The sequence below is a fragment of the Nicotiana tomentosiformis genome, chromosome 8 (assembly GCF_000390325.3).
Source record: "Nicotiana tomentosiformis chromosome 8, ASM39032v3, whole genome shotgun sequence".
NCBI classification, from domain to species: domain Eukaryota; kingdom Viridiplantae; phylum Streptophyta; class Magnoliopsida; order Solanales; family Solanaceae; genus Nicotiana; species Nicotiana tomentosiformis.
The window spans coordinates 124,054,439-124,070,826 of NC_090819.1; the positions used below are offsets into that span (position 1 = coordinate 124,054,439).

The 16,388-nt window shown below is 38.7% G+C and overlaps 2 protein-coding genes across 2 annotated transcripts; one reads left to right on the plus strand and one right to left on the minus strand.

Moving 5' to 3' along the window:
* Window positions 1–1,453: 1,453 nt before the first annotated feature.
* On the minus strand, window positions 1,454–2,132 carry LOC104091788 (14 kDa proline-rich protein DC2.15-like). The gene has a single exon (XM_070182745.1). It carries the CDS (start codon window positions 2,040–2,042, stop codon window positions 1,596–1,598), a length of 447 nt encoding a protein of 148 aa, XP_070038846.1. The 5' UTR covers window positions 2,043–2,132; the 3' UTR covers window positions 1,454–1,595.
* A 6,372-nt stretch (window positions 2,133–8,504) lies between these two features.
* Window positions 8,505–9,259, plus strand: LOC104091781 (14 kDa proline-rich protein DC2.15-like). Its single transcript, XM_070182746.1, has one exon. It carries the CDS (start codon window positions 8,583–8,585, stop codon window positions 9,027–9,029), a length of 447 nt encoding a protein of 148 aa, XP_070038847.1. The 5' UTR covers window positions 8,505–8,582; the 3' UTR covers window positions 9,030–9,259.
* The last annotated feature ends 7,129 nt before the right edge of the window (window positions 9,260–16,388 follow it).

Below are 16,388 nucleotides of genomic sequence, written 5' to 3' on the forward strand. Positions count from 1 at the left end.
TGGCGGGCTATTACCGTCGATTTGTGGAGGGGTTTTCATCCATAGCAGCCCCATTGACCAGATTGACCCAAAAGGGTGCCCCGTTCAGGTGGTCAGACGAGTGTGAAGCGAGCTTTCAGAAGCTCAAAACTGCTTTGACCACGACATCGGTATTGGTGTTACCCACAGGTTCAGGCTCTTATACAGTATAATGTGACGCATCTCGTATTGGTCTGGGTGCGGTATTGATGCAGGGTGGCAAGGTTATTGCATATGCTTCACGGCAGCTAAAGGTTCACGAGAAGAATTACCCTGTTAATGATCTAGAGCTGGCAGCCATTGTTCACGCACTGAAGATTTGGAGGCACTATCTTTACGGTGTGCCATGTGAGGTATTCACTAATCATCGGAGCTTGCAGTATTTGTTCAAGCAGAATGTCTTGGATAAGGTCAAGATTATTCAGGATCGACTTCGCACAGCTCAGTCCAGGCAGAAGAGTTATGCCGACCGTAGAGTTCGTGATGTTGCATTCATGGTCGGAGAGAGAGTGTTACTTCAGGTATCACCCATGAAGGGTGTAATGAGATTCGTAAAGAAGGGCAAGTTGAGCCCTAGGTATATCGGACCTTTTGAGATTCTGGAGAGAGTGGGAGAGTTGGCTTATAGGCTTGCGTTGCCACCTAGTTTAGCAGCTGTTCATCCGGTATTCCATGTGTCCATGCTTCGAAAATATCACGGCGATCCGTCCCATGTATTAGATTTTAGCTCTGTCCAGTTGGACAAGAATTTGACTTACGAGGAGGAGCCGGTGGTAATTCTAGCCGGGCAAGTTCGCTAGTTGATATCAAAGAGTTACCCTTCAGTTCGAGTGCAGTGGAGCGGTCAGCCTTATTTTTACTTAGCCCAACAATTCAAGATATCTATCAGAATCCAGTACAGTAATTAAGACAACTCTAGAACTGATGAAAATTAAATCGAACGTTTTCTAGATATATAAAACGGAACTGGTTGAGAAAACTAACTAATTTTTGACAACAGACGCAACTGCTGAATTGAAGAAAGAAGCTAGCAGCTAGAGTTGCTGCATGAAGCTTCTCAAATTTTGATTTTTCTTTCTCTAGACTAGACGATTCTTGATTCGTACAAGATGCACGGGACAGAAACATACAAATCTGTTACTGGGATTTCTATTTAAAAGAGAATTTTACACAATCTAGTCACCCCCAAATCAATATATATCCAATATGTGAATTTTTTTTTTTTTTTTTGTATATTTGACTAGTGACTGTAATTAGTTTTTAGTCGACCGGCCTAAAAATATCATGTAAAAACCAGCTTTTAAATGAGAAACTAATTTGTCAGCCAATTTTCGAATCTCAAATATGTGATATTTAATTTGTTATGATCAAAATAATCAGGTATCATGCGGAAATTAATGATAAATCGAACAACAAAGAGACAACCACCTAACAATATTATGAATCTTTATAAGATGTCATTTTATTTATAATAAAATTCGGATACAATCATAAGCAAAAAATACCAAATTAACTTACTGAAGAAAGACTGATATAAAGCTTCTAGATAAAGAAGGAAAATAATAAAAAACAACAGCTTATGCGCATTGGAAGTTCTTGGGTGCATACTTTCCGCAGTTGTTGAGCAACAAGCTAAGGGAAAGAGGGACATTAAGGTTAATTCCCAACACATTGGCTTTAATAGCAGTGCAAAGGCAAACTGCAGCATCAACATCAGCAAGTCCTTGAATTAGAGAGCAACACTCAGTCTTGGCTGGGCTACTTCCAATAACAAGGTGCACCAAGTCATTCAACAAGTTGGCACACACATTTAGCTTAAGTGTGTCCTTTGGACACTTACCATTTGATGACGGGGTTGATGGAGTAGAGGGGGTAGGGGTAGGCTTGGGGTGGGGCTTGGGGGTAGGGTGGGGCTTGGAGTGTGGGGGTGGTGGGCATGGGACATCAGTGGAACTAACCATAGTGAAAAAGAGAATGTTCAAAGTGAGAACAAGGGCAATGGAAGATGCAGCAAACTTAGCCATTTTTCAGTGTTAATTAGCACTCTCAACTATGGATTGAATGTGACTAATGTAGTGAAAATGCTGTTTGCTTGGTGTTTGGAAATGATGAAAACGGGTGAGTATTTATAGGTAGAAATTTGAATTATTTTTTTCTTCTTATTTCTATTTTCGGAAATTAATGAAGAAACTTTTGAGAGTCCCATGTGGCCTCATTGCAGCGAAAATATAGAGAAATATCAAGACAAGCTGGCAAATGCAACTTGAGAAATGACTATTATTGGATTTTAAACTTGTAGTTTTGTGGATTTCATTTGTTGTCTTATATTATCTTCTTGCTCAAAGATAAATTATCCATCCTTATTTTCACATGGGACTTAGATTATTATCCTGTTTAATTATTTGAGCATTGTTCTTCAACATGCTTGCCCTGTGCCAAGATCTGGATCCCATCGGCCATCAACATCAATATTTTTGTTCGGCTTGGAAATTAGTACTACCCAGCCTAAGCGTTTCCAGGATTTGTACACTACCAAAAAGTTTCTTCATTTACATTTTGCTATTGAAACTGATTGGGTACTATTTAATTTTTCTTAATCTGGCAGCAATTATAGTGACGCCTCATTCCAAATAAGTTACGGTCGATTGTGGAAAATACTAGAAAGTATCTATATTTTATAATGTAATCGGCATCTCTATTAACAGTGACAAAGTCAGAAATTTCTCTAAGGTTGTTCAAACTTGAACGAAATAAAAAACAATTTTCGACAAAGGGTGTTCAATATATGTTATATACCTCTAAAACATAATATTTTACCTATATTTACAATGTAAGTTTTCGACGAAGGGTAGTCAATTAACCACTCTTAATTGAATGTAGCTTCGCCCATGATCTCTAATACGGCTAAAAGACTCCTAAAAAGAATAGTACTATAGAGAAAATATATTAACATGACTAAAATATATTCCCAGCTAATTGGTTTCAATTGGTTTCAAGCTCTCGCTCGAAAACGAGAAAAAGGCAATATTGCAATTGAAGCGTATAAACATCATTAAGCTACAGTTATTTTTTTTTAATCGTTACCGCATGCTATATTGATTTGACAACAGCAAGTTACTTACCAAAACAACAAAGGAATTGCTTCCACAGCAGGACAATATATTACACCTTAGAGAATGACACGCGGAAACAATTAATAAGATTAAGCCGTGATACAAAAGTGATTTAACGGATTAATAATGTGCTAATTCAATAATCAACCTTAATAAATAATAACGTTCTAATCAGAAAGGAACATCTTGTGATCGTGGCCTCGTGGGTCCTGATTAGCGGAGAACAATTACTTTTTCTTTTACATGACTTAGCGGGCATTTGGACATAAGAGTTGTGAAATTGCAAAAACGACCCACTAAAATCTCGCAAGTGAGTCTGAGGAGTGTAGTGTGTACGCAGACCTTACCTCTACCCCTCGGGGTAGAGAGATTGTTTCCGATAGACCCTCAAAAAATACCAAAATTCATCTTCAAGTAAAATTTAAAATTTTCATAGCAAAACACTGATTAAAAAAAAAGATCAATATTTTTGGAAAAAGTGATTTTTTTTAATGGCCCAACGGGCTCTTAATTTCAATTTCAGCACGAGCTTAGAAATACAATATATGGTATAGTACCTTATTCTTTGATGAACTACGTGCTGCATATTATGATCCTTGATACTCACTAAAACTTAGAAGATTTTCTGTTGAATAATATACTTTACTGTTATTTTCACTTCTCTTTTTTCATTTTTTCTTTTATTTACCGTTTCCATTTATCTCGCAACACGTTATAAGTATCCCTTTCTGCTTAACTCATGGATTATTAGCATCAGGGGCGAAGGTACAGCCCTAAGAGTGGTCAACTGATCATCATTCGTCGAAAAATTACACTGTATATACATATAAAATATTAAATTTTAACGATATATAACATATATTGAATACCCTTTATTTGAGATACTTTTTACTTATTTCAAGTTTGAACATTAATTTTGAACGCCTAAATAATGTGCAAACAACTTTGATGTGATAACTCGTAACCATACTTGTCGCATCTTCGAAATCCTGTCAAGACAGAAATTAAAGTACAAATGAATAAACAAGAAGGAGCTGTCCTGTCACCTTCGTTGAACTTCTAGGCACCTATACTTCGCATATTGTGCATAAAAACAACAAACAAATAGCATAGTGCATCAACTTGGTTTTATTAAATTTTCAAAATCCAAGCTACAAAATAAGAGTTCAGGTCATAACTTTCAAACCCGTGACTCAAAATACCAGAATCTATGGTTTACTTTGAATATGAACAACTACAAGTATCAAAAATATCTATTCCTTTGATTATGGATTGCTAAATAAAAAGTTAACGAAAATATCCAATGATAACTTTATTGGCATCTTTAACGATAAATTGTCAATATTTGCGGTGATTTTTTGGATTTCTATAGACTGGCTACGAGCCACGATTTATCAATACCACACATATTATTATAGTGCTAAAAAGAAAACTGAGAATCTGAATCACTAATGTCTATATTCACATTTTGACCAAAGGATATGATTGTGCTTCACAATTGTGCTTTCTAATACTGACTTCGCTAATATTGATGAAAGCCTGAGTAGGCCACACAATCTCCTTGACAGAAAATAAAAATGGTGACATTTTGGACTATTGTCTTTTATTCAACTAGTTGCACAAATACGTGAATTCTTGAAAACCACATACTTTAGATTCGTTTTTCCAATAAAACGGAATGAACGCATTGACTTGAAGTGGTGAACCCTAATGAGATATTTTTGTAGGTTTGAATTTTGTATACTCTTAACGAAGGAGCAAATGCACGATGGAAATGTATCACGATTGCACTATGCATAGCTTCAATGGCTCGACCAGCTAACTTTTAGTGTCATTCTTCCCAAATTAAAGCTTATGAATTCAGAATTCTAATTTTTTTAAGTTATTAATTTCTTAATTAATAAATTATACATATTCAATAAATTTTTCAGACAAATATAAAAATTTGAGCAAAACTACCAAATTCGTTCAAATCCATAGGCAAACAGCTAGCTCCGCCCTGAGTAGTCCTTACTCCTGGATACAAGATATGAGAAAAGAAATTCTCACGAATAAGATATAAGGCTCATAATTATCAGGGGCGGACGCAAATGAATGAAAGCTAGAATCCGTTACTTGAACGAAACTAGATCTTGTGGAATCATATTGAATATTTGACGATATATTGCTAAAAAATCGATCCTTATTTCCCAACCACGTGTCATCCGACACCGCTTCACCGGAAAAAAATACTAAATATTTATACTAATGTTCTGCAAAAACGAGGCAATATATAGTAATGACACCGCTTCCTAACAAAGAGTATTTTTTGATCCACTGGTCAAGCTCATATTTGGGTTTGTAAAGGTTGTAGATTCGAGGCTGGATCTAGACATTCTATTTTTTGAACATCTTTGAGCGAACATTTTTGTTAAAAATTTGAGGCCAAGAAAAATTGAACCTATACCTCCCTTTTCAATAATATTTAACTAAACCATTGGGTTAAGACTTTCAACTTGTAGAAAAATAATAGTATTAAATAACACTTACTTTTATTATTTATATAAATACAACATCGCTTACAAATTGTTTTACGTATGCCCTGATAATTATATTATAGTACTAGTGATCTTATCTTGAATGAGCCTTTGACTCTTGGAATAGAGGAATATCTAGATATCCTTGCAGGCTTGCTAAACTAAGCTTGAGGTTTGAGATGAAACTACACCGCCGACTTCTTGAGAATGAATGCCTCTAATTTAGCCAAAATCATAATCACTTTTGATGGGGAGCTTCTGATCACCAGCCCAAGATTAATGATAGAAATGATTTTACGAATTTTCTTACTCTGGATGATGGATTAAACCCACGAATGATGACTTACAATTCACTATCTTTATTCACTTGACTATATATGTTCATTAGCCTACTTAATTATATTCCTTTAACATTGTATTGGTGGTAAATAAATGATACACACGTGAAATTATATTTAGCTGTATGAAGCGCAAGAGGTACGAGGCAAACACCCACGAGATAATGGAGAACCAACGTTAGAACCTAAAATAATTGTTGAAGAGGCACGAGCGGAATGAATCAAGACTGGAAAGAGAGAAGATTCACGGACCTACAATTTATAATGAAGAAGGGGAATCAGAATCGTTACAAAATCTTCATAGACAGTTACGGTTACCAATCATAACGGACAATTAATGTCGTTAAAGCTCATAATGATTCCGTCATAAATAGGAGGAAATATTATATTTGTAAACTCCTATATAAGGGAAGAGAATCTCATTTGTAAAGACACGTTCGGAGTACTATCGAAATATATTCACCTTCTCTTGCTTATTCAGTATAATCAATTATTCTTTCTTTTTAATTACTTTTTGTCAACTTTATTTTCTTTTAAGTGAATTATCGAGGAAGTAGGGAATTATTTGGTTATCTGTAACCCGAGTTCTTCTAAAAAAAAATCTTTGGTTAAGCAAACATTACATTATTTACATTAGAAATTACAAATTTCGTCTTCTTTCTTATTTCAACGATATTATTATTTTAATATGGTGGTGCAAAACCTGCTCTTCTATTTTTTTTCACTTGCATGCTAAGGTTCTATCTCACGTTCGGCTAATTTCCACACGTCACAAGGTACGCTTTTATCACTTACTTACCACTGACAAAGTTTGGAAAAGTAATTTTATTTGACATTCATCACTACTCATTTAATTACTTCGAAAAAGAAGAAATGTAGTAGTATTTCTGAGCTTGTCGAAAGTCATATATATATATATATATATGCCTCTGGGCCTTCGAATATATAGAGTTAGACGACACACGATCATAAGAATGTCTTTTCTGATTAACGCGTCATTAGGGTTGATTATTGAATTAGCACCTCACTAATCCGCGAAATCACTTTTTTTTTATCTCGGCTTCATCTTTAATTATTTCCACGTGTCATTCTCCACAATATATTACATCCATGCTCTTACTTGTCTTTTAGTGTTAGGTGAGTTTGCTATTAACATATCATCAGAATATATGTAGTAACGGATTATATACATTGAATTTTTCACTATGGGTGTAATTTAGTTGTTGCCTCCTTTAATATGTTATTTATCGTGTATTTCGAGTTATCACTTTATGCTTACTATAAAAAGTTGTTTTAATTAACTTTTTAGTAACCACTAACTCGTGTAAAACTTCTTTGCACTGCCCGTGTAAATTAGTTAAACTCACAAATCAACTAGTGCTGGAAAGATGCTTAATTAAACAAATCAACCGCAATATTTCTTTTTCTTTTTTCCCCCTCTGGAACCAGAACTTGACACCAAAGAATAGGAAATGATTTTTATCTGATCATCTTTTTTTAATTAACGTCAAAATGTTAATATGTCTGTCGTACGTATATCGGTATATGCTAACAACAACAACAACAACAACAACCCATTATAATCTCACTAGTGGGTCTGGGGAAGGTAGTGTGTACGCAGACTTTACCCCTACCATAAGGTAGAGAGGCTGTTTTCGGTAGACTTTCGGCATCCTTCCCTCCAAGAACTCACCTTGCTCTTGGGGTGACTCGAACTCACAACCTCTTGGTTGAAAGTGGAGGTCTTGGATATCCAGGATTTAGGGATTAATCTTTTTTCTTTTGTCAGATTAAGAACAGTAGCCTATCAATGTCAATAATACAGTACAAAGGAAGAAACTTCTTGGTAGTGTACAAACCTCAGCCTAAGGCGTAAATTCTGCCATGTCTTCGTTTGTTACATTTACGCTAGAACAACAGCTCGAACCTAGAATTCAAACTCTACGGGTTCTGTCTTTAAAGTTTTTATTATTGACTCATTGTAATTTTTTAAAATTATGGGTTCACATATACTATATGTTGTAATTTTAGTAGATTTTTGCACATGAATTTTTGTACCACGTCAAAAGTTATGGGCAATTAAACTCGGTATTAGAAGGCTAGGTACGCCCCTGACTAGAACAAAACAGACAGCTTCTTACTACTAGCTTCCAAAGTCAACTGACCAAAAGAATTAATCTTGATGGGATCCAGGTCTTGGCACAGGTCCAGCTCCAGCATGTTCAGGATCAATGTTCAAATAATTAATTAAGGAGAATAATCTAAGTCCCATGTGAAAATAAAGGATGGATAATTTTATCTTTGAGGAAGAAGATAATAGACAACTAATGAAATCCACAAAACTACAAGTTTATAATCCAATAATAGTAGCATCTCAAGTTGCATTTGCCAGCTTTGTGTAGATATTCTCTATTCACATGAGCCTCTCTCTATTTTCTTCATTAGTATCACATAATTGAAGTAATAAATGCAAATATATTCAGGATATTTCCATCTATAAATACCCACTCATTTTATCATTTCCAAATACCAAGAAACAGCATTTTCACTTCATTAGCCATATTAAATAGTTGAGAGTGCTAATTAACACTGAAAAAATGGCTAAGTTTGCTGTATCCTCCATTGCCCTTCTCCTCACTTTGAACATTCTCTTCTTCACTATGGTTAGCTCCACTGATGTCCCATGCCCACCACCCCCACACCCCAAGCCCCACCCTACCCCCAAGCCCCACCCCAAGCCTACCCCTACCCCTTCTACCCCATCAACCCCGTCATCAAATGGTAAGTGCCCAAAGGACACACTTAAGCTAAATGTGTGTGCCAACTTGTTGAATGACTTGGTGCACCTTGTTATTGGAAGTAGCCCAGCCAAGACTGAGTGTTGCTCTCTAATTCAAGGACTTGCTGATGTTGATGCTGCAGTTTGCCTTTGTACTGCTATTAAAGCCAATGTGTTGGGAATTAACCTTAATGTCCCTCTTTCCCTTAGCTTGTTGCTCAACAACTGTGGAAAGTATGCTCCCAAGAACTTCCAATGCGCATAAGCCATTTGGTTTTCTTTTTTCCTCCACCATTTCGAAAATTTCCACTTAATTAATGTTTCCTTCAATGTTATTCGTATTTTGTATTCTTATGGTTCATATTACTCGGGAGATATAATTGTATTCTATAAGGTTAGAAGGAAGGCTCGTTGCCTTATTTTCTATCCGCTGTATCCAATTTAATTTGCATTTGTAATAAATTTGACATCTACTAAGAAGTTTTTATGTGTCAATTTCAGTCACAAATGCCGTCCAAATTGACTCAGACTTTTTATTTATAGGCTAGCTTGTGCTAGGACAAAATGATCCGCTGATAAATATACGATCAGTCCAAGTCTAGACGGGTAGCATGGACTAAAGTTTCTTCTTCTTCTATGCCAGTTACTACTACTATGATCAGACATTTAAATCTCCATATAATAGTGTATAGGGTAAAATATGTTTATACTAAATGATCGCACGAGGAGTGACACGTGGAGCTGAATACAGAAGATAGTTAAATTCGAAGGCAACGATCCTGAGAGAATGATACTCATAAAGATAAAATAAATGCTTGCCACCCGGTAGCATTTTGTGAGGAATATTCTACATCATTAAGTATACGGCCCGTTACAAGGAATATGACATTCATTGTCTACCGTTATACATTCTTCAATGGCACTCATAATTGACATTAAAGAGGAGTTTCATCCTAGGACCTTGTTCCCTAGGTGCAGCTATAAATAGTGAGCTCTAGTATTAAAGATGACACGAATTTTCTGGCAAACACTTGCTACACTGTGTTCAAATCTTAATATAATTTTATCTTTTTGTTTACTGATATCGTTGCTATTGTCTCTGGAAGCCCTGTTCCCGGAATTGCTATTTCTGCTATTTTATCTCCATTTCAAGGCTAAGTAAGTACATTTTTGTCTAATTCATCTACTATCTTTGGATCAAATTAATTCACTTGTCTATAAACTATGTATAAATTCAATTGTACTGTTTTACGGGTAAAGAGTTTAGCACCCACCGTGGGGCTTAGACAGTTGTGTTGGTCCTTGCCTCTTTTACTAACGCGTTTGATTATTTGTTCTAAGCAAAAAATCATAGAAAATGCAGATAATGGTGTTAACAACACACATAACCTTGGGGCCCAAGGAAATCAGCCTCAGCACAAGGATTCGATCAGTGATAGCCGCAGTGAGGGGAATGAGGCCACTCCGGTCCACGGTAGGCGGTACCCGCCACATGTTCGAGAGGGAATCTTGATGATGATGAAGAAGAGCACGTCGTCGAAGCGGTAAGGGTCTTGCAGGAGCACCAAGAGGCCATTTAGGCCATCTCACAGGACAGGATAAGGATATGATATAACTGAAACATAAGTTATCGGGTGCTTCTAATAACGCGAATAGATGAGGTCCGGTTCCTCCCGATGCTCCCACAAATCAAACTACACAGAGGGTCGATAACAACACCCTGAGGGGCGAGGTCGGCTTCAATGGGGCTGGGGGAGCGGATCTGGTCACAACAGTGAGAGCAATCCCTTCAAAACCGAACTCATATGGTTTATGAGGGAAGTAAACACCTGCATGGACCAAATTCCGGATGCACCACCAGTGCTAAAAGGGCCGGACTCAAAGAAGTACACTCAATTATTATACAAACCAAGCGCGGCACCAGAATTGATCCCGAAAGCGATTTAAAATGCCAGACGTGCCGAAATATGATGGGACTTCAAATCCTCAGGAACATATCACCACCTACACAATGGCAGTGGAGGGAAACAATTTAGCTCCACATAAGATCGAGTCAGTTTTGCTGAATAAAATTCGGAGAGAATCTCGCGAAGGGAGCCTTGACGTGTTATTCGCTTTTACCCGTGCATTCCATAGACTCCTTTGAGATGCTCGCAGATTCTTTCATTAAGGCCCATATCGGGGCCAGAAAGGTGGAGGCCTGAAAGGCTGATATATTCAAGATTGCACAAGGAGAGTCTGAGTTGCTGCGGGAGTTTGTAATCCGGTTCCAGAAAGAAAGGATGCTGCTACCGGCCATTCCGGATGAATGGGCGGCTGAAGCATTCACCAAGGGTTTGAATCTGAGAAGTTCTGATGCTTCTCGGAAGTTGAAATAAAGCTTGCTCGAGTTCCAAGCGACAACTTGGGCAGATGTTCACAATCGGTACGAGTCAAAGATATGGATTGAGGATGATCGACTGGGTTTCCTAGCATCGGTTAAGGGTCGGGACCGAGGGAAGAATAAAGAGAAATCAAAAGACAATTTCGACACAGATCGACGGTCTTCAAGGAACCAGTTTTTCCCCTATGAACGGGCCAAAGGACGGCAGAGATTTCCGATCAGGGATAGGTTCGTTATCGATAGAAGAACTGATCGTGGCCAGAACAACAGGTCGTTACAGGACAAGGAAACGTCAGGTTCTCGAGATTCTTCCTACCTCAGACTTTCAGAATATAACTTCAACATCAGTGTAGTAGAGTTAGTGTCGGCTATGATGAACATTAAAGAAGCATGGTGCCCAAATCCAATGAGATCTGATCCTTGCCAGAGAGATCCTAATTTGTGGTGCGAATACCACGGGACGAATGGTCACCGGACTGGGGAGTGCCGGCATCTGCGCGAAGAGGTGGCGACACTACTGAAAAATGGCCATATTAGGAAGTTCTTAAGTGACCAGGCTAAAAACAATTATGGTCGCAATCGTGATAACACGGAGCCCTCAAAAGCAGTAGAAGATCCCTCGCGCCTAACGATCAACATGATTTTCGGGGAGGGACAAGATTAACAGGGTTACCTTCTTGGCGGCGAAAAAAACAAAGGTTTCAGTAACCCACAACAAGAGGCTCTGGGAAGTCGCTAAAGATGGCATCACTTTCACAGAGGAGGACGCAGATGGATTGTTGCTGCTACACAACGACGCATTGGTAATGTCTTTAAATGTATTAGATTTTAAAATCAAATGTGTTCTGATGGACCCAGGGAGTTCGGCCGATATTATACAATGGAGGGTATTGGAGAAAGACAACCTCACTGGAAGAATCATTCTAACCACAAAACTCCTCGTTGGGTTTAACCTAACAAGCATGATGGCCCGAGGAGAGATCCTGCTGCTCACGAATGTCGAAGGGGTGATGAAGACAACCCTTTTTCGAGGTGGTGGATGGTGATATAGGCTACAATATTATCTTGGAAAGGCCGTGGTTGGACGATATGAAGGTTGTGTCATCGACATATCACCAGTTATTGAAATTCCTAACTCTTGGGAGAATTAAACGAATAAGAGGTGACCAACCGACGACAAGGGAGATGAATGCAATTTCAGTCTCCAGTAGCAAACGGAAAGAGCATGTGGCATAGCAATTACAGGAACCGGCGCCTACTCCCGAGTCAAGCGTAATCAACCAGAGGGAAGAGGCGTCAGATTCTTATCAGGTGTCAAGGTATTTTTATGTACCAGAAGAGACGAACGCAACAAAATCCATAGTGGAAGAGCTTGAGCAAGTCATATTATTCGAAAAGTTCTTGGAGAGGAAATTTCACTTGGGGAAAGGACTGCACCCCGAACTAAGGTCTGGATTTATTGAATTTCTTAAATTTAATGTCGTTTATTTTACGTGGTCGTATGTGGATATGACAGGTATCCCACCGGAAGTGGTCGCACACAAGCTAAGCTCGGATCCCAGTATTCTCATGGTAAGACAGAAAAAACGTCTTATTGCCGAGGCTAAAAATAAATTTGTCAAATAAGAGGTAACTCACCTACTTGATATTGGTTCAATCCGAGAGGTAAAGTATCCAGACTGACTAGCTAACGTAGTAGTAGTTCCAAAGAAGAAGAATAAATTTTGCATGTGCGTAGACTATTTGGACTTAAATAAGGCATGCACAAAGGACTCGTTCCCATTGTCGAACATTGATCAAATGGTTGATGCAATGGCCGGGCATGAGTTAAGGAGTTTCCTTGATACTTACTCTGGGTACAACCAAATTAAAATGAACCCAGAGGACCAGGAAAAAACTTTGTTCATAACAAATTTCAGCACATATTGCTATAATGTGATACACAGCGAGCTAAAGAACGCCGGAGCCACTTACCAGCGGCTCGTAAACAAAATGTTTAAAAAATAAATAGGGAAAGCCATGGAAGTTTATATAGACGATATGCTTGTTAAGTCTTTGAACGCATTTGATCATCTTAAACACTTGCAAGAAACTTCTAACATCCTAAGAAAGCATAGCATGAAGCTTAACCCCGAGAAGTGTGCGTTCAGAGTCAGCTCCAGCAAGTTCCTGGGAATCTTGGTATCACAAAGGGGGATTGAGGTTAACCTCGATAAAATTAAATCCATAGAAGACATCCCGGACAAGCTATCAAGCGTAAAGGATGTTTAAAGGCTCACAGGGAGATTGACCGCTTTGAGCAGGTTCATTTCCCGGACTTCAGAGAAATGCCATCGTTTCTTCTCGTTACTCAAAAAGAAGAACAACTCTGAATGGACCCCGAAATGTGAAAAGGCTTTGAGGGATTTGAAAAAGTACTTGTCAAGTCCGCTATTATTATCAAAGCCGGAGGAAGGTGAAAACCTGTTAATCTACCTAGCAATCTCGAAGGTAGCGGTAAGCGTTGTTTTAGTCAGTGCGGACAAAGGTACGTTATATCCCATTTATTACGTTAGTAGAATTTTAACGGGAGCATAAACTTGCTACCCACAATTGAAAAAGTTATCCTTAGCCCTCGTAGTCGCCGCTCGGAAGCTAAGGCCTTATTTCCAATGTCACCTGATAGTTGTATTGACCTCCTTTCCCCTGCGGAATATCCTTCATAAACACGAACTTTTAGGTAGGATGGCCAAATAGGCTGTCAAAATGAGTGAATTTGACATAGAATATAAACTTAGGACTACGACTAAGTCATAAGTTTTGGCCGATTTCAGTTCGGGATTATTACCTTTGGCAACCAAAGAAGCGGTGATGGTGTCGGAATCAATATCAGGAGTTTGGACCCTATTTACGAGAAGAGCTTTCAACATAAATGGGTCCGGGCTTGGCATAGTATTAACCATGCCTTCAAGAGAAACCCTAAGGCAGACCATGGAATGGTTCTTCTGACTAACAATGAAGTGGAGCATGAAGCTTTGATTGCAGGGCTCGAATTGGCCCGGTGACTAGATTCTGAGGTCATAGAAATCAAATGTGAGTTCCAACGAGTGGTAAATCAGATCTACGGGATCCTCGAAGCTAAAGAGGAATGCATGCAGCAATACATAGTGAAGGTTCAGGCTCTACTTGCTTGGTTCCGAGAGTGGTCAATTACGCATATGCCGAGGGAAGAAAATGCAGAAGTGGACGCATTAGCTACCTTTGGCTCGTCAATGGAAATGAAGGGATTAGACTCTGGTATTGTATTACAGCTTATGCACTCGGTTCTGGACGCAGATAGCTACTATGAGGTAAACGCGACTAATTTGGTATGGGACTAGAGGAATGAGATCATTGATTACCTCGAGTACGGAAAAATGCCTGAAGATCCCAAGGCGTCCCGGGTGTTGCGCGTTATAGTTTCAAATGAGGCCCAATTATACATAAAATCTTTCCAAGGCCCGCTGGCCCAATGTTTGGGGCCTCCAAAGCTAATTATGTTATGCGAGAAGTCCACAAAGGGATCTATGGAAATCATTTGGTCACAGATTCCTTAGTACTAAAATTGGTAAGGGCGGAATACTATTGGCTCCGAATGGAACAAGACGCTAAAGCTTTTGTTCAAAAATGCGATAAGTGTCAACGCTACGCACCATTGGTACATCAACCAGCAGAACCATTTCACTCTGTTTTATTTCCATGGTCGTTCATGAAGTGGGGAATGGATATCGTCGGACCACTGTTGTCGGCCCCTAGTAAGGTAAGGTTTCTTTTAATTTTAACTGACTATATTTCTAAGTGGGTTGAAGCAGGTCCTTATCAGAAGATCGGTGAACGTGAAGTGGTGGATTTCTTATGGGAGAACGTAATTTGTAGATTTGGGATACCAAAAGAGATAGCCTGCAACAACGGGCCACAGTTTATAGGCGCAAAGGTCACGAAGTTCCTTGAAGACTTAAAAATCAAAAGGATCACGTCTTCGTGCTATCATCCGAGCGCAAATGGTCAAGCGAAATCAACGAGCAAAGTGATTATACAAAATCTCAAAAAGAGATTGGAAGCAGCTAAAGGCAAATGGCCCGAGGAGCTGCCCGGTGTATTGTAGGCGTATCGAACAACAGTCAAAATCAAGCACGAGAGAGACTCTTTTTCCCTTATGTACGGAGCAAAAGCCCTGATCCCAGTGAAGTAGGGGAGCCTACCTTGAGATACTTCCAGTCAAATGAAGAAGCAAGCAATGAAGCAATGTTGGTCAATTTGGAGTTGCTGATGAACACAGGGACTTGGCGCATATAAGGATGGCAGCTCAAAAGCAAAGAATGAAAAGATATTACAATCAAAGAGCCAACCTCCGTTGTTTCAAAGTGGGAGACATGGTTGTAAGGAAAGTAACTTAAAACACCCGGGAACTCAATGCAGGGAAGCTAGGTCCAACATGGGAGGTACCCTACCAGGTTTCAGCTGTCACTGGGAAAGGATCATACGAGTAGGAGAATCAAGATGGAGAAAAGTTGACAGGCAATTGGAACATGGCACACCTCAAGAGATACTACTACTAATAGACATCACCTGTATTGAATGTATATGTGCTGCACTCTTTTTATCTTCATTCAGTTTTTGTCCCAATTGGGTTTTTCTGTCAAGGTTTTTAACGAGGCAGCAACAGAAAGCATACTACGAAGGAAGTTTCAGCAACAACAATAACATTTTTCGATGACAAGGCACACAAGTAAAGAACCACTCTAGAGCGGTTAGATAGTCTTCGCTCAATAGCAAAATTCATGTCGGGAAGTTAAGTTTGTTATCGAACAAAGATTACCTGACCGTTCACAAGTGCAAGCCACTAGGGGGTTGTCAGATAATCTTTGACTCGATAGCATAGATTCCTAAGGGGAAGTGAAGTTTGTTACCGAGCTGAAGATTATCTAGCAATTCACTAGTGGAATCCTCAAAGGTGTAAAAATTTCAGTGTTCAAATTTGCATTCTTCGCATTCGAATGATAGAGGACACGGCAACAACGACTGCCACTTCAACTGGAATTCAAAACCCGAAAACATAATTGTGTCATTGGGATTGGGGATTGTGCGGCCAACCCCATAGAAATAAGTTGTACAAGTTAGCCACAAGATATGGCAATTTCTTTTTAGCACAACGAGTGCTCATGTACTTTTGAAAATGGAAGGAATAAAGTAAAGTCCTTTTATTTCTATCTTGTTTCTTGT

What these genes read in the sequence shown, in the direction of transcription:
- LOC104091788 (XM_070182745.1), bottom strand. Translation starts at nt 2,042, where the DNA reads ATGGCTAAGTTTGCTGCATCTTCCATTGCCCTTGTTCTCACTTTGAAC.
- LOC104091781 (XM_070182746.1), top strand. Translation starts at nt 8,583, where the DNA reads ATGGCTAAGTTTGCTGTATCCTCCATTGCCCTTCTCCTCACTTTGAAC.